Consider the following 24,522-nt stretch of genomic DNA (forward strand, 5'->3'; position numbering starts at 1 on the left):
AGATAATTTTTTAAATATAAATATTTTACAATAGGTCATAAACTTGTCAATATTTTCTCATATAAATAAAAAAATAAAGTCTTATTAATTATTTAAAAAAATAAAAATGAATCATAATTATAATTATTATATTTTATATCAAATTATGTAAGATTTAAAAAAAAATATTCATGATGATAACCGTAACGATATTTATTATCTCCACATCAACGAAAAATATAACGCAATAAAAAACGTGTCCATTACCACGTTTTAAATCCCTGGCCACGACTGAAACAGTGTGATCATCTAAAAAACAGTCTGACTATGATATCTCTATTTTACTCTACTACACCAGGGAATAAACGATATGAAAATTGCAAGAATGATAGAGACATCTTGTGGTAATTTGACCTTTGTTTCCACTTGTTGGGCCCTTTTACATGCCCCAGCTGATTGTTGCAACAGTTTACAAAATCAAAACCAGCATTGATGTGCGACCACGTACGTTTTCCTTTCTTTTTCTTTATTATATTTCCCATGGAAGGATTGTTGGTTTATTCAAATAAACAAGCTGAATAATACTAGTTTTTCATTTCCCTTAAAGATACATAAACCCAAAGAAAACACTTGACGAAATGTCTTACACTTATTCAGTATCAATCCACAAGGAAACAACACTAAAACAATTAAATACTGATCACTGCATATTGGAAATTAGAACTTCAAACCACGCAACACCATGAAGAGAAAGAATTTATAAAAGTGATTAGGCACATTGGAAGCCAGAGGGAACATTCTTTGAGCAGACGTTGAGAAGCAAGCTGAGGGAAACTGGGATATTAAGGTTAATGCCCAAAATGTTAGCTTTGATGGCTGTGCAAAGGCAAACAGCAGCCTCAAGATCAGCAAGGCCTTGGATGAGGGAGCAGCAGGGCTGCACGGGGGGTGAACCAATGGTGACATTGACCAAACCAAGCACATCAGCACATACACCTAATTTAAGGGCATCTCTGGGGCATTTGCCTCCTCCAGAAGGAGATGGAGAGGGAGTGGGATTTGGTTTTGGCTTGGGGGAAGGGCAGGAAGCACGAGCACTGACAAGGGAAAAGAAGAGAATGTTGAGTGCAAAAAAGAGGGCCAGTGATGCTGATTTTTTTGAAGCCATCTCTCTCTCTCTCTCTCTCTCTCTCTCAAACCCTAGTAGCTTCTTGCTTAATTAGAGTAAGTATAAGAAGTAATAGGAGAGATTATAGAGTACTACGCAGTAAGGATGGAGAATTTGGAGTGAAGGGAGGGGGTTTTATAGTGTTTCAAGAGGGCAAGTCGGTTAGCTTAAAAGAATTTAATTAATAAAATTGTACAATAAATCAAATTGATTTTGTGCGATTTGAGCTGGCAGAGGCATAAGATTTTTGGTGTAACTTTGGATGTTTGTGATGACTTGAAGGTGGGGAATGGCAAATTGCCATGTTACCATTGCTCCAGCATCAATCTGTGGATCTGTCCAGCACAAATTATAAGGTTTGCAACAGTGTTTTGATTCCAAGCATCAGGAAGATTAAGATGTTTGAATCTCAACCTCTCATCATGAAAGAAGATGAGACCCCGAAATCACTTTATCAGTGCTACATCATCCATCCTAATAACATGTCACACCATGTTCTTCTTGGGAATTCGGCTACCTTTTTTTTTTTTTTATTGTGCTATATTGCTATCTTTTCTGTACCCTGTCATGGTTTGCTAATCCAACAGTCATCTGCTAACATACCTTTCTTGTTTCGTACATTTGTTTACCATTCTAATGCAAAGTCTTCTATCGATGCTGACATGTTGTCAATGGAAGTTTTCTAGCTGGAATGGATTGGAGTGTCACGGGCGAGCCTATAGAACCTACTATGGTCTCCACCAGAGATATATTTAATTTGAAACTGATTATTTTCCCTTCCATTCACACATTGAGTGGAACCATAATTTTCTTTCTACTACAGAAACTACTGTTGGTGAATCAAGTCAACATTATTTCTTCTAACTTAAGGTATGATTCAAACAATGTAATTTATTTTCTAGCGACGAACGCGTGTTGAGTAATGAAGTCAAAGTCATTGAAAAATAAAATACAAAAACAAGAAAATGTTATAATTAATCCAAAACTCGTGAAGCCACCAACATCAACTAAAACTGAATTTAAAACTGATATTTAGACGGGTAAGAGCCAAGACCGATCAAATGCTGGTTGCCGAAGCTGCTATCACCTGTATGGTTGCCGGAAGTGCCGGTGCTGGTGGTGGAACAAGATCCTTGTCTGCCATGCGAGGAAGAAAAAGGAAGAGAGCTTTTTTTTTTTTTTTCTGGGGGTGGGGGGGGCTTATACCCTTCCCTCACCAAAATCATGATCGTAGAATTCTTAATGGGCCACCCTCCTAGACATAAGAACCAGTTTACAGACCCCTTAGTAAACAATGACACATTCCAATTTCCATTATGAGTCAATACACAAAATTAGCAACAGTATCAGAATTAATTTAAAAAAAAAAAAACAACATACAATTGGATTTGAGTATACCACAATGTGGTACCATTACATTTGCTCATTAATTTGACATATCATTAATGTCATAAATAACCTTTAAAGTATAATAAAATATTTAATATGATATTAGAATTTTAAAAATCTTTAACGTAGCACCTATGTTATGAATCTGTTAATTAAAGTGACACTCACTTTTAATTGGCTAACTATAAATGATGATACGCGGCAAACAAACAACCTTCAAAGTACCAAATTAGTTAATAAGTTTATAGTTTAGATACTACATTAAAAATTATTGAAGTCCAGGTACCACATTCATGATATTAACCCTTAATATTAATCAAATATAATTCTAATCAAATTGACTCTTATTAGTTCATAAATATGAAATAAATGTAACAAACTCTCAAAACACAAATCATTTTTAACATTTTCAAATATAATATAATATTATATATATACTCATATATTTTTAAAAATCTAAACTATATAATTGTTAGCCTCGAATTGATCCTTATTTTAAAATAACAAAACATTAAACTAAATAAGTTTCATCAAGATTTTGAAAAAGATTTATTTAGTATTAAGTTTTATATTTTGGTACTAAATAAATAATATAATTTTCAAAGTTTAAACAAACCTTTTTTGGTTTCATATTTCTCAAACCAAATCTATCTTTAAAGATTATTTATTTGAGCCTAAATGAAAGTCCAATTGTTGTTTTTAAAGTGAATTTATTCATTTTGGACTTAATAGAATTTTAATAATATTGATTTTGAGAAATAGATTAACTTAAGAAAGTTTTTTTACAAGAACAAAGTTTTCCAACATTGAACTTATTTTATTTTTCTGTATTAATTCACAAAGCTTTAATATTTGAATTTAATATGGTTGAAAAGCTCTTTGAGTCTACTTTCTAATGGATTAAACAAAATCTAAATTTTGTAAGAAAAGATTTTGAATTTTTACTAGACACTTTGTAATTATCTAAAAACTACATAAGGAGTAGATTTAAAAATTCACTATAATTCATACATAATGAATTAAGTGATGAATTTTATATTGATAGAAAGCTCTTTAAGTATAGTTTCTAAATCTTCAAACAATTTGTGATTTGGATTTGTATAACTCAAGATATGATCAAATTAACGAGTAGAGTACAAAATAAGAGACAACCACCCAACCATGAACAGGATCGATCCCTTCAGGTAAAGGATCGATTGATTTTTCTCATAGAATGCATGTTGGTACTCGTGGTTAAAGAATGGATCAATCACCTTATGGAGGGGATCAATCATCCCCTCGAACTAAACAATCCCCTCACTTAAGGGATCAATCGGGTAGTGTTTTTTCAAGGCGTGAAATGGCTTCCCAAAGTGAACCAATTGATCCCCTCATGCAAGGGATCAATAGGGTCATGATTTTCAAAGGCAAATTGGTTCCAAAACATGAATCAATCGATCCCGTCATAGAAGGGATCAATTGGGTATGCCTTAGAACAACTCCAACAGCTAGTTTCTCATGCTTTCAACTATTATTTTCTTCTCCCAAGCATCCCCAAAGACTAGCTCTTCAATTTCTCTATATATTGGCCATTCAAACACACCAAGAAGGTTGATGAATCAAGATAGCAAGATCAAACAAGCCATATATTCATTCTTTCAAAGAAATCAAGAGTTTTAGAGCTTTAAAGTCTATATTTTTGTATTTGTTATATCCAAATCATTGTTGTTGATTCATTCATCAAATTTCTTTGTACTTCATTAGGCAAACACTTAGTCTTTTAGAGGTATTTTATGTTAGCATTTTTATTAAGTGACTTTGTAATCAAGAGGTAGGGCATCTTCTTGAATTTGTGAGATTGAGAGGTTACTACTTAACCTAAAAAGTAGAGAGTGTAAGGTTTCTATCTTAAGCCTTAGAGAGAAAAAGATAGGGTTGTAATTTCAATTTAAGAATAATAGATTGAAGCTTTGGTGTGGACAACCAAGAAAAAAGACGTAGGTGCCTTGTGAAGAAGGACCAAACTTTTATAAATCCTTGCATTTGATTTCTTTATCTCTATATCTTCATTTTGATTATAGTTTATATTTGTTTATAGTTCATTAATTCATTGTTATTTGATTCATATTTTGATATTGGTTTTAATTTCCATTCAACTATATTGAAATCATTTGTTGGAAAAGAATTTGAAGAGATCCAATTCAACTCCTCTTGAATCACCATCTCACATAAAAAGCTAACAATTGGTATTTGAGTTTTAGTCTCTTTTTTTAGGTTTAACCACCTTGAGTAAAGATCCTATGGCTTAATTTAGGTTCCAAGATGGTGAGAAAATCCTTAAAGCTCCAATGTTTGATAAATATGAATTTTGTAAATTGAGAATGAGGATGAAAGGTGTTCATAATATCCCATGATTTTATAGCTTGGAATGTGATAAAGAAAGGGCTTGGAATTCCTTCAAATGATGCAAATTATATGAGACAAGTGATGGATGATGCAAAGGCCATGTGCATTCTCTATGGAGCTCTTGATTCTCATAACTTCAACTTGATCTTAAATTACTCCACTTCAAATAAAATATGGAAGAAGTTGGATAAGCTACATGAAAGATAAATTATCAACCAAAATGCATCATGTCTCATAGCTCTTGAAGAGCCTAAAGTAACCTCTAACTTAATTGATTCAAATTCATATACTTTTGATGAATTGCAAAATGCTTTTGATGAGTTAGTTATGAAATTTGAGTCAATGAAAATGAAATACAAGAAAATAATTTCAAAATTGAATATTGAAAATGATTTTTTGATAAATGCAAAAAATATTTTGAAAAAAAATGAAAAAATGAAATTAGATTTTAAAACCTCTTAAACTAGAAATGAATTTTTAGAAAAAAAATTTTTTGATTTGAAAAATGAAATTTAATGAATTGATGAATGAAAAAAAAAATCTTTTCTAAACTTGTTAAAATGACAAAATGTAATTTTTGTAATTTTCATGGCCATTCTATACATACTTGTCCAATTAGAAGAAAAATCCCATTTAGAATTAGACAAGTATGGGTTCCTAAAGGAACAAGAAACTTGGTAACTAACTCTCAAGAACCCAAAGCAATTTGGGTGCCAAAAATCAAATGAGATTGTCTCTTGTAGGTGTGCTAGAGTAAGAAGCTACAATATAAAATTGAAGATTGAATACTCTAGACACATAATGGAGATGGGTAACCTCTAAACTTTTATTTTAAGTGAATATAAAATTGGTTGCCTATTCTTGTTGGACATAGAATGCCTAATGGATATTGGTATATGCTTTATTGATATATCTTGAATATACCAATTTTATTTGATAAATGTGAGCTTGAATTGAATATGCATTTATTTTACTCTTAAATATGTTTGAGATGCTTGTTGAAATTGTTTGTGGTGTTAAATTGCTTGAGCATAATTTTGTTGATGAATTTTTTATTAATACTTGGTGTGATTATTTATGTGCTTAATTATTTTTATATTTATGCATAAACTTAGAGGGAGAACTCAAAGCTTAATGATTTTGAGACTTTATGTTACGCTTTAAAAATGATTTTTGCTAGAGTCAAGCCTTAAAATATAAAATTTTGTTTTAGAAAGTTTTTAATTGTAAAATGAATTTGAATATCTTGAATTCAATAATTTAAACTTGCTCAAACAAAGAAAACTTGAGAACTTGCATTGGTTTTAATTTTTCATGGTGTTACATGCAAGTTTCAAAGGATTTTGGAACTTAAAATATCAAATCTTGTTTTTGAACATTCATGGACATAAAAACCATTTGGATATTTTCAATGTGTGATATAAAATTTTTTTAAATGGTTTAAAGAGCTTAAATGTATGTTTAAACATATTTGTCCATCTTAATAGCCTCTTTCAAGGAAATATAAGATTAAGAGTTGACTTTTTGATTTCCTTCTTTCTAATGCCAAATGACCACTTGAATAACTTTGTTTTGTCATTCGAAACTTGTTGGAATGATTCAAGATGGTTAAAAATGAGCTTTACTAGTTATGAAATTTATTAAGGTATTTTTCAAGTAAAAATGAGCTTTAAAATATAAAAAATAAAAATCTTGGAAGTATTAAGCTTTGAATGATTTTCTTATTGTATTTTGCATAAATATATTTGTTTGAATGATTTTGGCATGATGAAAATAATTTTGTGATTTTTATACATATTAATTTGTGATTGTTGAACATGCCTATATGACTATGATATTTAAAATTGCTTAACTTGTTTATAATGCTTGGATCATATGAAATATTTTTTTAAATTTGATTGTTATATTCTAAATTGTTATAACTTTTGATTTGTAAATTGATGAACATTTTGTGCTTAAGTGATATATATTGATTCATTGTTCATTTATGATCTTGGTCAAGATATGTACTCATATGATCATTATTGATTAAACTTGACCTTAATCCTTGTACTTTGAAAGTGCTTAAATTTTTTATCTCTTGATTTTTAAAATATTCTTAAATATGCTTGCTCTTTGTGCTAAAATGATTTATTAATTTTGTGAAATATTTTGGATCTTGCACTTAATTGTTTTATCCCTTAATTTTTTTTATTTTGAATTGATGAACCAAATTTTTTTAAATGATATGTGTTGTTGGCTCATCTATTGTTCTTGTCAAGTGTGTGTATATATGATAAATATGATTTTCCTTGACTTGACATGGTTGCAATTGAATTAAGTAAATAATTTTCTTATGATGCTTATTTTTAGCTTAAGTCATTATTGATTATGGCCTATAATTTTGTAAACATATTTATGTTTTTGTGCTAAACTTTTCTTGAATATGTTTTTGATGATAAATATGTCTTCCTTGAGTTTTTAGTTTTCATATGGCCTAAAATTTATTTTGACATATTCTTTGGTGATTTCTTGAATATACATGAATACTGAATATGTCTATTTTATGTTCATGAATGATTTAGAAGGTTCAATTTTTACACGTTACTTGAGAACTTTTGTTTTAGTGCCATTCTTGTGCTATTTGATCTTTAAATTGATATATGGCCTCTAGCTTAAGTATATATCTCCCTAGCAATTGGTAATTTATGCTTAGTGAATAAATTTTCTTTTGCCTATAATGACTTAGAATATGGAATTATTTTTTAACAATTGGTATAATTTTTATCAATTGATTTTCTTGATGCTTTTAATGAAAATTCTTTTCTTAGGAAACTTTTCTAAGTCTATGCTAAGAGAACTTAAAATAAGCATGAATGAACTAACATTTTTGGGATTTTAAGTTGAACAAGCAAAGCAAGCCATCTTCATCAGTCAAGCCCAAATACATTAAAGACTTAGCTCAAATGATGTGGAATGGAGGATTCAAAGCCTCAATCAACTACAATGAGCACAACAACATAGCTTAATAAGGATTGAGGTAACTGTATTGAATCTTTGCCATGTGCCTATGATTTATAATGTTTAATGCATAATTTGATAAATGCTTGCTTTGATATGTGCAAAAATGAGATATTATGTTTGAATTTGTGAACACTTTGCACAAATTAATAATCAAGTTACTTGATAAAATTTGTCTTAACTTTGTTAAATGTTTGGATTGGTTAATATTCATGCCTAGTTCTTGATTGCTTTGATTAATAGTTTTATTGCATGAATATTCATTTGAATCTTTGGACATGGATATGAGTTAAATAGATTGATTTCTTTGAACATGTTCATTGACTAAGATCATTGAGATGGCAAGTACCAAATAGTGCCTAAATACTTGCATTTTTTTGGTACATTGCTATATGTGATTTGAAATGTTTTTGCATATACTTGTATGATTTTGATTGAAAAATATGTTTAAATTGTATTTATGTACTTGCATATGTTTGGATCAAGAATATTGCTTTGCATTGAAATAATTTGAATTATACTTGAATAATTATACTTTTATTATTTCTTTGCTATAGCTTATGTGTTCATCATGTTTAGAAAATGCTTGATTAATCTTTGTTATGACATGATGATAATTGAACCTTATTACTCATTAGTATTCATGTTTTATTAATTTCATATGAGCTTTTGGTTCTTGTTTGGATATGATACCTTATGAAAGATTACTATTATCATTTATGCATGCATTGAATGAATCTTTCATATGTTTGAAGTATGTGTGCTCTATGAAAGTTGTTGAATAAAATTGCTAACAATTGGTATCAAAATTGGTAAAGAATTTTTTTTTTTTTTTAACTTTCATGGACACTTGTTTATATGCCTATCCTTGATATAGCTTGTACCATTCATATAAAATTATGTGTGCCTTATATTGATTAATCCTTATTTTGAAAATAAGAAAAAATCTTAGAATACAATTTTGCTTGATTTGTTTTATGATAACAATTGATATGCTTTGTGATAACATATCTTTAATAATTTGTATCCTTAACAATTGATAAGAGCTTGTATACATGTGCGTGAATTTATGCTTAATTGCCATTAATGTTTTAGGTTCTAAGCACATCTTATCCTAACATGATTTATGAGTAGATTGCATATCATTCATTATCCTTTGCTTATAAATTTCATATAGTAAATTTGATAACTTGTGCTAAAATGCTAAAATCGGATACATTTATGCTTTTGTGCTTGAATACATGTATGTGAACTTCATTGTGCATATTATACTTGATTACATACATTCATAATACTCTTGGATTGGTATCAAGCATATTGTCCCATGCCTTGAATTAATCTCTTTTTCTTTTGAAATGATAAAAAGGGGGAGAGTTTTAAGATATTTCTTCTTGTATGCTTGTAGCAATTGATATAGGAGCTTAAACGTTTGGTAGAAAGAGCATAAACAAAACAGAAGAGAAATGTTTCATGAATATATTTGTTAATGGTGCCTCTTTGTGTTTATTTGCTCATTAATATCCTAATGTCTTTTTGCTATGACAAAAAGAAGGAGAAATATTTGGTGGACAAATTTGCTTGTGCTTGATATGCTTATGTTTGTGTGTGCTTAATTGTTATAAATGCTCTAACATATGTTAGTTGAGTTGTGTTGGATTAGGATGTATAAATTGAGGGGGAGTTTTGCCTTGCATTGTTTAAAGGGGAGCTTTTCAAAATATTTTTCAAAATCTTAAATGTCTTAAAGAAAATTTTTTTTATTAAGCAAATTTATCTTTAAGTTGTCATATCAAAAAAGGAGAGATTGTTAGCCTTGAATTAATCCTTATTTTGAAATGAAAAAACATTAAGCTATATAAGCTTCACCAAGATTTTAAAAAATATTTATTTAGTACATGTTCTTAATTTTATATTTTGGTACTAAATAAATAATATGATTTTCAAAGTTTAAACAAACCTTTCTTGGTTTCATATTTCTCAAACCAAATCTATCTTTAAAGATTATTTATTTGAGCTTAAATGAAAGCCCAATTGTTGTTTTTAAAGTGAATTTATTCATTTTGGACTTAATAGAATTTTAATAATATTGGTTTTGAGAAATAGATTAAATTAAGAAAGTTGTTTTACAAGAACAAAGTTTTTTGATATTGAACTTATTTTATTTTTCTGTATTAATTCACAAAGCTTTAATATTTGAATTTTATATAGTTAGAAAGCTCTTTGAATCTACTTTCTAATGGATCAAACAAAATCAAAGTCCAAATTTTGTAAGAAAAGATTTTGAATTTTTACTAGAAACTTTGCAGTTGTCTAAAAACTGCACAATAGGTAGTTTTAAAAATTCACTATAATTTGTACACAATGAATTAGTGATGAATTTCATATGGATAGAAAGCCCTTTAAGTCTAGTTTCTAAATTTTTAAACGGTTTGTGATTTGGATTTGTATAACTCAAGATATGATCCAATTAGTGAGTATAGTACAAAATAGGAGACAACCACCCAACCGTGGACAGAATCGATCCGTTCAGGGAAGGGATCTTGATTTTTCTTACAAAATGTAGGCTGGTGCTCTTGGTTGAAAAAGGGATCGATCACCCCTTTTAACTAATCAATCCCCTCACTTAAGAGATCGATCAGGTAGTGGTTTTTCAAAGCATGAAATGGTTTCCTAAAGTGAACCAATTCGTCCCCTCATGGAAGGGATCGATTGGGTCATGATTTTCAAAGGCAAATTGGTTCCAAAACATGAATCAATCGATCCCCTCACAGAAGGGATCAATTGGGTATACCTTGGAACAACTCCAATGGCTAGTTTCTCATGCTTTCAAAGGCTATTTTCTTCTCCAAGCATCCCTAACGGCTAGCTCTTCAATTTCTCTATATATTGGCCACTCCAACACACCAAAAAGGTTGATGAATCAAAAGAGCAAGAACAAACAAGCCATATATTCATTCCCTCAAAGAAATCAAGAGTTTTAAAGCTTTAAAGTCTATATTTTTGTATTTGTTGTATATAAATCATTATTGTTGATTCACTCATCAAATTTTTTTGTACTTCATTAGGCAAACACGTAGCCTTTGAGAGGTGTTTATGTTTGCATTTTTATTAAGTGGCTTTGTAATCAAGAGATGACGCATCCTCTTGAATTTGTGAGATTGAGAGGTTGCTACTTAGCTTAGAAAGTAGAGAATGTAAGGTTTCTATCTTAAGCCTTAGAGAGAAAAAGATAAGGTTGTAATTTCAATTCAAGAATAGTGGATTGAAGCCTTGGCGTGGACAACCAAGAGAGAGCATATAGGTGCCTTGTGGAGAAGCATTGAACCTCTATAAATCCTTGTGTTTAATTTCTCTATGCCTATCAATTTATTTTGATTAGAGTATATATTTGTTTATAATTCATCAATTCATTATTATTTGTATCATATTTTGATATTGGTTTGAATTTCCATTCAACTATATTGAAATTATTTATTGGAAAAGAATTTGAAGAGATCCAATTCACCCCCTCTTAGATCACTATCTCACCTAAAAAGCTAACGATAATTGTTACAATAAAAAATGTTAAATTATAAGTAATTATCCAAATCATTTTACAATAGAATAAACATTTATAACCTCCGAAATATATCATGTTGACAAGATATAAATCTGTAAACTTACAAATACTCTACCAACAAAAAATATTTATGAGCCATGGAATATATTGTATTGACAAGATACAAATGTATAAACTCACAAGCACTCCACAAATAGTAGTCTATGTCATAATGTTAAAGTTTGAGTAATTAACCATTAAACACAAAAATATAGAGCTGTCACTAATCTTTTTTATCTAATTGTGATTGGCAACCTATGTGAATATATCCTTTTTAAGGTTGTTTTAAGCTTAAACTAAGGGTCCCTTAGAATAATAGATTCTCGTCTACATCAATAGTACTAGATTTGGAGTCGATTATGTGTAAGAAATGTTTTAGCATCCCCACAATGTCCAAAATTAATACTAAATTAATCACATGTTATCTTATCTAAGACTTAATCAAAGATAGTTTTTGTTAATTTTGATATTTAATTATTGAAAAAAAGTCTTTAGCAAATAAATTTTACAAAAAAAAAATATTTTTTAGCAAAAAAAAAAGTAAGGCACATAAAAAATTCCTAATAAATGAGTGAATGACAAATAAAAAGGAAGATAAAAAATAACAAGATGTGAGTTAAAGCAATCAAGTGGGTTCTACTTGATTCTTATATTCTTTTTCCTTGTTTAATTTTGGCATCACCTTACACAAAACTCCATAGCTCTAGTCCCAAGCCACCATACTATCTCCTTCTAGCACCATTGAGCCACTAGTCTTAATCACTACAATACGTAATTTTGCTAGGTTTTGGGTTATTTGGGATAGTCTGGATATAGGAAATTGCTATCGATTGCTTCTATCAATCATGCTTAGGTTGTTGAATTTTGATTTGAGACCGTTTGATAAGGAATTGGGTTTTTGGCTTTGGAGAGAAGTATGGGCAAAGGTAAATTAATGACTAGGTGTGGCTAATTGCTTTTGTATTCTGCCTGTTTTTAAGTTGGTTTGATTTCTTCTTTATATAGGAATTGAATCCTTGTTTAATTTGAAAAATTTTAATGCCAACTGAATCTATCAAGATCTTATCAAAATTTATTTTTCTTTTTTATAGAAACTTGATTCCTAAGAATTACCAAATCAAACTTAAACTTTAAATTTCAAATCTATATAAAATCACAATCTTTAAAAAAATCAAAATTTATGTTATTTTTTGCCATAAATAAAAATAAAAAACACTTTGTGAGCCCTTAAATTTGGGCTTAAACAATGGCTTTTAAAATCCAATATCAAAATGTAATTCAAGATTTAATAATATTAAAAAGACCCTAAATAAAATTAGGTATTTACAGTTACCTCTTTTTACACATTTTCTGTAAAATAAAAATTGTACAAAGACAAAATATACCCATTTTGTTTAGGCCAAGAAAAATCTAAAAGGCTATTCTTCAACAGAGGCTTTAAAACTTTGAAAATCTTAATCGAAAAAGCTTTAAAAATTGATTTCGAAATTTTTCACAAATTGCACCCTGACATTTTGACAATATACTTAAAAATATACCTAGAAGTTTTAAAGATGAGATACTTGGAAGTTTTCAAAAAAAGATACCTCAAGGTTACTCGATGGTTTTAAAGATGAACTTAGAAGTTTTAGAAAGGAGATTTCCTATGGGGATTTGAAATGGTTTTCAAAAGATAATATTCAAAGGTTTTTAAAAAGAGCTACCCAAATGTTTTACAAAGAAGTACCTAGAGGGTTTTTTTGGAAAAAATACTCAGAAGTTTTACAAATGATACTCGGAGGTTTTTTTAAAGATGATATCTAAAGGTTTTTGAAAAATTCAAAAGTTTTAAGATGAATACCTTTAGGTTTTAAAATAATATCTGAAAGATTTTAAAAATAATACCTAGAGGTTTTGTAAAGGTTCTCAAAAGTTTTTTAGAGATTATATCCGACAGTCTTGCAAATTATGTCTAGTGGTCTTAAAAGTATTTTAATTTTTTAAAAAGCTCCCTTTAATAGAGGCTTTGAAACTTTGATAATCTTATCTTAAAAGGTATCTAGAGGTTTTAAATCATGCCTTAAGGTCTTTTAGATCATGCTTTAAGATATTATAGATCATTTTCATCTTTGAAAAAGCTCTTTTTTAACAGAGGCTTTGGAACTTAAAAAACTATCAAATCTAAAAGGGCACATAGAGGTTTTAGGGATCATACCTTGAGGTCATATAGTTCATTCTCATCTTTGAAAAAGCTGTTCCTTAACAAAGGCTTTGGAACTTAAGAAAATCTTATGAAATAAAAACATCTTATCTTGAAAAAGTTTTCACTTTTTAATAAAGGCTCAACACTTTTAGAAATCTTATTTTAAAAGTTTTTCTTAACCAAAACTTAATGATTTGTCATGAAAATTTTTTCTCAATGAAAAATTAAAACCTCATACTTAAAAAATTCTCCTCAATCAAGGATCAAAACCTCATATTTTTAAATTTTTAACCTTTTCAAAATCAAAATCCAATGTCCAAATTGAATATGTAATAAATGAAATGAATGACATGTATGTAATGTAAATAAAAGCCAATGCCATGCACATTTAATTGTGATAAAAAGGTCTTCAAGCATTTTTTTTTTATATTTTCTATCATAGAGCTTTAGAACTGGCTAACAAGTACAATCAACTAGTTTTCATAAACTACAATGATCCTTCACCACTTTTTTTTGACTTGAAGCATTCCATTTTTCAAAACCATTCCTCTTATCGATAGATTTTCTCCAAACCTTTACCTTGGACATTCTCTTTATATCAAAATTTCACTCTTATCATAATAATTTGAAAATCATCTATTTCTTATCCATACCAATTCATGTTAATTCAAATATAATCTTCACAACAAATGCCCCAATATGGTCATTTTATCATCATAAATTTTTAAATGACAATAAAAAAAATTCCCTTACATAACTATAAAAATTCATATCCTTTTGGAAACATGTGATTGAATTTCTTAGAAATTAGAGATTACTACATAAAATCATAGATGTGAGTCACAACTTGTCTTTTCAAAAGGATGAAATAGTTTAACATATCTAGATCTTAATTATTAAAGGAGATTTTACCATTAGATGAGAAAAAGGCAAATCAGTACTTTTTTATATAGACTCACAAATTAAAAGTTATTTCTTAAAGCATAATCCATTTTTGCACTCTATTATTTTCTTGATATGGCATTTTAACAAATATCAAGACTAATTGTGATAGGCTCAAAATTTCTAAGAAAGAACAAAAAATTTTAGAACAAATTTTCAAATTGGGGTTCACTTTTTTAGATTTCTCAAATGTCATCATTGTTCATTGGTTCATTCAAAATCCCATCATTTAATGAAATTGCATGAGTTACTTTCAAAATTTTAATCTTTTTCTAGACTACCATTTCGGATTTTCACCTAGAACATCATTCATTCATTTTTTTTTTTACTATTTCATCATGCATTTAAAAACTCAAAACTCATCCAAAATCAAACAATGATGGTGACTTCCCAAAGAAAAGTTTTTCAACTTATATATCCACACTTAAGCAAAATGGACTTTTCAAATGATGTAATGTAGGTTGAGGTTTAGGGTTTTGAAAATTAGGAAAAATAGGCCAATAATATGTGTTTAAAGGTAATCAAATTAAGGATAATTTCTTTTCTCAAAGATATTTTCCCTTTTCTCTCAAAACATGCATTTTTCATTTTTCATTTTTAATTTTTAATTTCTTTTTTTTTTTCTTTCATGTTTCCACTTCTAACCAATTGAGTTTAAAATTTTGGAACTAGCCTTTTGACTGTAGGCATTTTTTCTTGTCTTTAACTTTGGATCTAATGCTTTTTCAAATAGATCCTTATTCATACTTACCCCCTAATGTGGAAGGTTATCATTAGATAGAGTTTGTAAAGAAAAAAAATCAACAAGCTCAAAATGGGTAACAAATGGGCAAATTCATTTCTATGTATGGAATAAGTAAGATGGCCATTTTTCATACCAAATATGGATACTTTAATTGAAAATCAATTCTCAAGAAAAAGATTTTTTTCATTTTTTTTGAAATAATTTGAATCTTTCATATGCATGATGTTACAATCATTTTTTTTAAAACTTAAGTGTCATTTCAATTTCTCATACCAAGTAAAAGCCCAATTATTGTTGCATGAATCACAAGGAATTAGGGACATCAAGTAATTTGGTGTCCTGGTAAATATTCCCCATGATGTGAGTAAAAAGTAATGGATTGAAAGGAAAAATATGGCACAAGTTAAGATGTTGGACAAGGATATTTAAAAAAAAAAGGCTCTTTCAATATTTTTAAATAAACTTGGGCAATGATGTGTTTGAAATAGCCTTGACACTCATCAAATTACCAAAATTCAAAATCTTTAAGCAAGCGCATCATGTATTGGCTTACAAAGAATTTTGCAAATTAACTAGACATTTTATTACTCATAGCCTTAATGAAAATCATTAACCTAAATATCCCCTTGGGTCAAGCGAAAATCAAGGTTGAGACTTGGAAAATCAAGCTTTAGCATGGTGTGATTTATAACTAAATTGAAGAGTGAACTGGTAAGTGAAACAAGTGAATATGTTCATTTATGACAATAATCACCAATTCCCTCATGACTATTTTCATAAGTAATACAAGAATTCATATGCAAACAAAATTGAAAGCAAAACTTTGGCAAAAACTTAAAATTTTGAAATCTTTCCACAAATAAATTGTTTAATACTTCACATATAAAAGAAAAACTATTGCAAAGCAAATTTCCATTGCTTTATAAGTTTTATAGCCAAGGTGCCATTATTGATGAGATTTTCAATTTTTTCTTTTAGTTGTTTACATCATTTAGTTAAGGTCCAATTTTTTCCATGTCATAATCGCATCTACCATTCAAATCATTGCTCCTTACTAATGGATATGGAGTTGTTTTCAAAGGTACATGGGTGAGGAACAAATGCTTTATTAGTAAAGACAAAAGGTTAAGAATTGGAATTGGAATTTTCTCTTGATTAGTCCTTGATCTTCTTTGGTTACTCACTGGATAGGTAGTAAATTAAGTGATAGGGGTAAGGGCAATTGTTTAGGGATAAAGAGTTGCATGAAAGCCTAATTGTTGGATTGGTTGATAAGATAAAGATTTTGGGAAAGGTTGTTTATAAAGGGTAATAAGGTGGTACATCAATTAAAGCTGGTATGGCTAAAACCTTAAACCTATTACCCCTAATAAATAACCACTTATGCATCTATTTTCTTCTTTTTTGGCATATCATATTTTTTTGTATCATTTGCACCACTTCCCTTAGGCTTGCCATTCTTAATTATATTTTCTATTATCACCCTAGAAATCCCTATGTCAGCAAAGTTTTTAGTGGTATTTTCAATCATCCTTTCATTATATAAGGCATAGAATCATAGTCTTTATTTCAGTGAGTGGTGGTTGTACTTGGGTAGCAATATCCCTCAACCTTTGGGCATATTCTTTAAAGCTCTTAGTACCTTTCTTTTCCATATGTTGTAAGGACAGATGGTGTAATGCCAAATCTATGATGTGCTTATATTGTGTGATGAATGCCTTTGCTAGTTCCCTTTAGCAATGGATGCGAGTTCTATACAATTGGACATACCATCTTGTGATACAACTAATGAGACTATCTTGAAAAAAACTAGATAAGCAATTTTTCATCATTTGCATGTGTAGCTATCTTATAGTAATACATTGTGATATGTGTTATGAGACATTTAGTTCCATCATATTTATCAAACTCAAACACCTTGAATTTGGATGGAAACACCACACCAAGAACTAGGCATAGTCCAACAACATCCATTAAGCTAGAGAAATCCATCCCTTCAATAGCTTGAAGGCTTTTTTCTATGAGATTCATTTTTTTGTTGAAATCCAAACCTTTTTTGGTTTGTACTTATTTTTAGCTTTATTTGTTCCTTTGGTTGATCCAAATTAGGAACTTGAGTTGGATGAGATGTTTTGACATTATGAACATGAGTGATAAGTCCTTGAAAGTGAGTAAGAATAGCTGCTGAATGTATGCCAGTATGTATATAGGGGTAACCTCTAATAAATGGCATTTGATGTTGTGTCCCTTGAGATGCTAGAGCTTGATATAGGCCAAAACTTGATAGATATAATGGATAAACATTTTCATTTTAGACAACCATTTCTTTAACCTTTGTCTTCTTTCTGCTCAAATTTTTCAATAACTCAACTATATGTTATAATTGCCTTTTCATCTCTTCTTGTGCCTTTTTCACCTTTTAGATGTAGGAGCTTGTTCTTCTGCCACAATTCTATTTTGATACTAAGTGTTGTACTACTTCAAATTATTCAAAGATTAAGCCATCCTTGAATCTTTATTACCACAATCAAGACACCATATTATGAGTGAATATGCGTGAATAAGTATGATGCAATAATATCTAAAAATTTAACTATAATGATGCATGAATATACTATTGAAAAAAATGTGTTAATATATACAATGTATATCAAAATAAAGAAGAAAAAGTTTAATTTTCAATTTATAGGTAAGGGATGTCCCTTTATATTGTAAACACCATTTTTTTTATTTTATTATTATTATTATTATTATTATTATTATTATTATTTTCTTTCTTTTTCTTCTTCTCTTTCTTTTTTCCCGTTTCTGCGTTTGTCTTCTTCTTCCTTTCTTTTTCTTTTTTCTTCATCCTTATCCGATTCAAATCTAGTGCATTAACTGCACAATCCTTAAAGTCCAAAATCACTGTCGTTAGTTGTCAACGGCCGATCGACAAGCCGCTACTCACGAACGGCAGGCGTGATTTTTCAGTTGAAAAAAAGGATTCGAATCTCAAAAGATCTGGGATTTGAATCCCAACAAGCTCTATAAATAGAGCTTGTTATTTGCAAATGGACCGGAGGGCAAAAAGGAAGCAAAAAACGGCAAAAAAAAAAAAGGGCAGATTCTGTCAAAAAAAATTCTACAAAAACACAAAAAAAAAAGCAAAATCACAGTCCCTAAGCAGGGGAACCCAGCTCCAGAAAAGCCACCTACACAAAAAAAAAGAGATCAACCGATTCTGTCCACCAAAAAAAAAAAAGAGATCGAAACTTTAAGCCCCGATCTACGTCAATCAGGGCTGTTCCGGTAAAAAGGACACCAGATCTGCAAAGATCGCGTCGAAGAGAACCACCAGAAGAATTTTGATATTTTTTGGTGATTGAAAACCACCGACAGTGACGGTCGGCGACGAGCCAAATGACTGCCGGCGCGATGGTCCGACGACCAACCGGTGGACCTCTCCCCCAACTCTCTCTCTCCCTCTCTCCTTTTTTTTTTTTTTTTCTAAAACAGAAGCCAAATGAACCAAAAAAAACCTTCAGCTATATATATTAAAGCAAAAACTCAAAACGACGTCGTTTAGGGAAAGACCTAAAACGACGTCGTTTCAGCCAAAGAGGATCCGCGCGTCAACCAGTGATCGACCCGGGATCCGCACACCCGACCCACGATCAGTTTCCTTCATCAACCTCTGATCAGTCTGAATGGACCGAAATCGAACCGCCCAGACCAAACTGAATCGATACTGAACCGCCCAGACCGAGCCGAACCGTCGAATCAAACCGTCGAACCAAACCGGGCGTTGATCAGACCGTTGACCGGTCCGGTTTAGGTAAAAATATATATTTTTTTATTTTTTTATATATTATTTTATTAATATTTATGTATATTAAAATATTTATATTTATTAGACTAATTGATGAAATTGTGGTTAAATTTTTTTTATGTAATTATGTTAATAAACTTTAAAAACAATTATATAAAAATAAATTTAATAATAATACTAAAGTAATAAAAAATATAGGAAAAGGAAATTTAATCCAATGATGAGATTCTAAAAGTATTCCGAGCAGAGATGCTTTAAGAAATCTCTAGGTGAGAAAATTTTTTATAAAATATTACCAGCGTATTCGAATATTTATAGAAAATCTCTAATATAATTAAATTCTTTTTTCTTCAAAATTTTAATTAAAATTAAAAAATTAATAAAATAATTAATAAAATTTTGGAATGAGAATAAAATGTGTGCATAAACATGAAAATATTTTGCATGGCATGCATGACATAATTTCTTACAAAAAGTAAATTTAGACCTCCAAAGATGAGATTTTAAAAGTATTCCGAGTAGAGATGTTTTAAGAAATCTCTAGGTGAGAAAGAGTTCTTTTAATGTTACCAACGTACTGGAACATTTTAAGAATTATTTCAATAAAAAAGTTTTAATTTATTTTTCTCGAGAATAAATATTGTTTTAACATGACATTTTCTTACAAAAAATAAATTCGAGCCTCCAAAGATGAGATTCTAAAAGTATTCCGAGTAGAGATGCTTTAAGAAATCTTTAGGTGAGAAAGAGTTCTTTTAATGTTACCAACGTACTGAAACATTTTAAGAATTATTTCAATAAAAAGGTTTTGATTTATTTTTCTCGAGAATAATTTTTTTTAATAAATAAAAAATCAAGGAAATTATTTTTAGAATACTAAAAATAAGACTGTTTGTATCAAAGCCAAAGGATAACACATTGTTAATTGATACCGTTTTTAACGGGCGTTGTGGGGGTGCTAATCCTTCCCCACGCATAACCGACTCCCGAACCCAGACTGTTTCGCAGACCGTAAAATTATCTTTTTAATAAATTTTAATTAATTTTAATTAATTAAAAAGATATGTTTTAATAGGTGTCCAATCGCACCTAGCCAAAAAAAGATTGGTGACGACTCCGTTATTTTTTATTTTATTTTCAAATTCGTCGGGCGGACACAAAACCGTTACGACAGCTTGGTGACTCAGCTAGGGACGCTTTTTGTTTTCGAGGGTCAGGCCAAAATTAACTACTTGTTATCCTCAAATTTTGATTTAAATAGTCTTAATCAATTTCTTAATTTTTTTATTTTTCATTTTTAGTAAAAAAAAGGTCAAAAAAAAAAGAAAAACAAAAAAAGCAAAACAAATCAAAAATAAAAAAAAAAACAAAAAAAAACTTACACACATTTCTTTTACTATGCCTCTTATGTTTTATTTTTTTGTATATACTGCTCTCAATAAATTAGGATATATTTGCACACAATGGCACGATGCATCTCATACATGAGCTCTATACTCGGGCTCTATCCTTTATAGGAGGAAGTAAAGTACCTATGCTCTCTTGAGGTGATAACCTCCGCAATGACAAGCAAAATACTTCCACTCGAATTGAACCTTTTCTGTTCGTAGCCTGTAATGGGTGAGGATCGGGGTGCCTTACTAGTCCAACATGGACGACAGTGAGAAATAATTTGGGAAGCTTTAGACCCTGTCAATCCAAACCCAGTATATAATAAGCCTAGGAAACCAACCTTATGTAGAGCCTTGTCCATCCTCTTATAGTAAAATACCTAAGAATAAAAGTTGTGTATAGTATAATACAAAACAAAACAAAAAAAAATCTCAAAAACACTAAAAAAAATAAAAAATGTTTTTTCAAACCACACTAACTCAATTTTGTTTCATTTTCTTTTTTGCATTAATCATATCATATAGTTTTGCATCGAGATATTTGCTCTAGGACATATTTCTCCTAAGAAGTTTTCATAGATCCCATAGAACTATAGATTTGCTCATCCACAGTCAGTGTGCCATGTGAGTTGTATAATGAAGTACATGTTTGGTCGAAAGAAGCTCAACAAAAGAATGAAGATTGTTTGCCTACCGATTATGTGTCTGAATTACCTAAAAAAGTGCATTTAGATCTCACACAGAATGATTTAAAAGAGTTAGCTGCTGTCAGGGGTCAATTAAGTGAAGAAAGAAAAGAAAGTTTTTGTAAAAAATATGGGCAGATTACATCTCTCATTTCAGTAGTCATCAATGAACAGTTGATCAAAGCAGCTATACAGTTTTGGGATCCATCATATAGATGTTTCACTTTTAATCAGAATGATTTGGTGCCAACTATCGAGGAGTATTCGATTTTGCTCGGGATAGAACTACAATGTCCAGATAAAGTATTTACCCGAAAGTCAAAATCAGGTTATCGTAAAAAGTTAGCCAAGCTTATAGGGTTAAAGTAGAAACCATTGATTCATTTACGAAGTCTAAAGGTGAACATCTCGGCATTCATTGGAACTTTCTCTGAAACTTCATTCAGGAGCATTTGGATAATGATCAAGGTATGGATGTGTTTGCTCTGGCATTGTATGGCATGGTAATCTTTTCGAAGACTTTGGGTCACATTGAGATAACTGTGGTAGACTTTTTCGAGCAAATTAAAACCCAAGCAATTAATCCTGCTCTAACAGTCCTAGCCGAAACCATCAGGTCATTGAATTTCTATCGACGAAATGAGAAAGGATGATTCATAGGATGTGCATCTCTATTATACGTATGGATCAAAAGTCATTTCAAATGTGGGAATAGTGCATTTTGAAACCATATTTTTGAAATAAGGCACCACTTGAAGAGTTTTGTAAAAGCCAATAGCCGACATTAAAGACTAAGGAAGAATGGGTCCTTTTCTTGCGAAGGTTTACTTGGGATGAAATCGAATGGATGACGCTTTGGATGCCTCATGTGCCCTTATTGTATTGTAGAGGAAATGAGCCATGGATTCCGTTATTAGGGCTATGAGGCGTTGTAAGTTATGCTCCATTGATGGTACTTAGGCAATTTGGTGCAAAACAGTTTGTTCCTGCTACTTATGGCCTGGTCCAAGTAGAATTCATTTATGGGGAATCGAATCCATCAAGAACCTCGGAGCAGTTGATCCAAGCATAAAAGAGAACACAAAGAATGAGGTTAGGGCCTCTCATCGACAAAGTCACTTCTGATTATCATATTTAAAAAGTAATGCGGCCTAGAGACATCGTACTCTCTCTTGATGATAGTTCATATCAATTGGTTAATCTTTCAAAAGAGGTGCAATTATCAGAAGTTAAGCTTATCAAGAAAGAATTAGAAACTGAAAAAGAAGGAATAAGAAGAGAAAATTTAAGACTTCACGAGAAAGTAGGGCAATTAAAATATGAAGCGGAGATACAAAGGAGCAAATTAGAAAAAGTCATAAAAGAACGAGATCTGGCTAATAGCGATTTGAAAGATCTACACCAAGAAAATAAAAGGTTACGAGTTCAATTCAAAACTGAAAAAGTTACCAAGTCTTACCTTAGCCGACAACATGAAATGGATGAGCTCCGAGAGGGAATAAACCAATGGAAAGGCAAAGCTCAAGAAAAGTAAGAGGAGACCACCAGAATTTCTCAAGAATGTCAGAATTGGAAGGAATTATACTTTACAACCTCAGCAAGATTGGTGGAATGCCAAAACGAAAAGGAAAGATTGAAAGTCATGCTCGTAAAAGAGAGAAGAAAGCACTTCAAAGTACTAAAAAAAAAAGAATCACTTCACCAGGTGATCTAAGGGTTAGAGAAACAACTACAAGACCACAAAAGCCATATTTCAGCAATGATAGATAAGTGGCATAGAAGGGAAAAAGATTGGATCTTCACATGTGATTTAGAAAAGGATGCTCATATGATATGAAAGGTAGAAAGCTTAGGGAGGCAACAGTACATAGAGCACTTGACTAATTAAGTTTGCAAGGCAGTGAGGAAAGCATGAGAGATGGTTGAAAAGGTAAAAGCATTAAGAAGAGAAGTCAATCCCATAGGAGAATATGGACAGTGCCTAGTGAACTTTCTAGATGAGGCGAATGACCGTTATGAGCAAGTCAAATGCTTCTATGGATATAACTCTAGGATGGTAAATCCTATGTAATAAAAGTTGTATGGGATCAATAAAATTTTTTAATGTTGAAATTCATCCAAGAACAAATATCTTCCAATTGCATTCATGCATCATATACATCATTTTTCATAAAATAAGTAAAAAAATAATAAAATTTTCAACACATAGCATTCTAATTTTTTCTTTCTTCTTTTTCAAAATAAAAACTTCATGGTAATAAAAGGTTCAAAAATAGCTCGCCCATCAAAAATTTTAGCCCAACCTACTCGTCATTCATACAACACCAGGATACAGACAAGAATCATTGAGCAAAAATAGGCCAGTCGATTTGAGAAAATTGAGAAAGCTCAAGAAGAACTAAGAGGGGATTTTAGCATAATAATGGATATGCTCAAGAAACTTGACAAGGGAAAAACAGTGGAAGAAAATCCTAGCTTTCAAGAACAATCGCCAGATATGGTAGATCCTGTCTATCCTTCAGAGTTTGAGCCACGACTGAATTAACCTTCACAAGGAACTAGAGTACCAATTCCTACTCCCGGTGGATATCCTAATCCTTATCCAGGAATGACATCCACATTTACTCCAGGACAATTTTAAAATTTTGTTAACCCCATTATGATGAAAAAACCACCTGAACCAATCTTAGTTCCTGATTTGGATGATCCCAAAAAAAGAAAAAAGCTAGGGATACAGACACCTGAAAAGGTAGAAGATACCAGTGCTCAGGAGAATATGAAGTTATTAGAAGAAAGGCTTAAGGCTGTAGAGAGAATGGATTTTTATGGCTCCACAGATACGGTTGACCTTTGTTTAGTTCCAAATGTGGTAATTCCGCCTAAATTCAAGGTCCCTGAATTTGAAAAATAAGATGGCACAAAATGCCCAATGACCCACATCAACATGTATTGTCGAAAGATGACAGCATATGCTCGAGATGAGAAGTTGTTAATGCATATATTTCAAGATAGTCTTATGGGTTCTGCAGCTAGATGGTATGTTCAACTAGATAAGACTCATATTCATTCTTGGCAAGAGCTTACAAAGGCATTCTTTACACAATATCGACATGTCACGGATATGGTTCCAGATCGTCTGTCTCTTTAAAGTATGGAAAAGAAAGTAACTGAAAACTTCAAGGAGTATGCACAAAGATGGAGAGACGTAGCTGCACAAGTTCAACCTCCTCTCACTGAGAAAAAAAC

The 24,522-nt window shown here is 30.6% G+C and overlaps 1 protein-coding gene across 1 annotated transcript; it reads right to left on the bottom strand.

The window, feature by feature from the left end:
• Positions 1-286: 286 nt before the first annotated feature.
• Positions 287-1,229, bottom strand: LOC111306290 (14 kDa proline-rich protein DC2.15-like). Its single transcript, XM_022904191.2, has one exon. The coding sequence runs from the start codon at positions 1,145-1,147 to the stop codon at positions 749-751; it is 399 nt and encodes a 132-aa protein (XP_022759926.1). The 5' UTR covers positions 1,148-1,229; the 3' UTR covers positions 287-748.
• Positions 1,230-24,522: the final 23,293 nt, after the last annotated feature.

This window comes from Durio zibethinus, chromosome 21, assembly GCF_047325235.1.
Source record: "Durio zibethinus cultivar Kanyao isolate XHJ-2024 chromosome 21, ASM4732523v1, whole genome shotgun sequence".
NCBI classification, from domain to species: domain Eukaryota; kingdom Viridiplantae; phylum Streptophyta; class Magnoliopsida; order Malvales; family Malvaceae; genus Durio; species Durio zibethinus.

Excerpts from the sequence above, each read along its gene's own strand:
- LOC111306290 (XM_022904191.2), bottom strand. The coding sequence starts at position 1,147 with ATGGCTTCAAAAAAATCAGCATCACTGGCCCTCTTTTTTGCACTCAAC.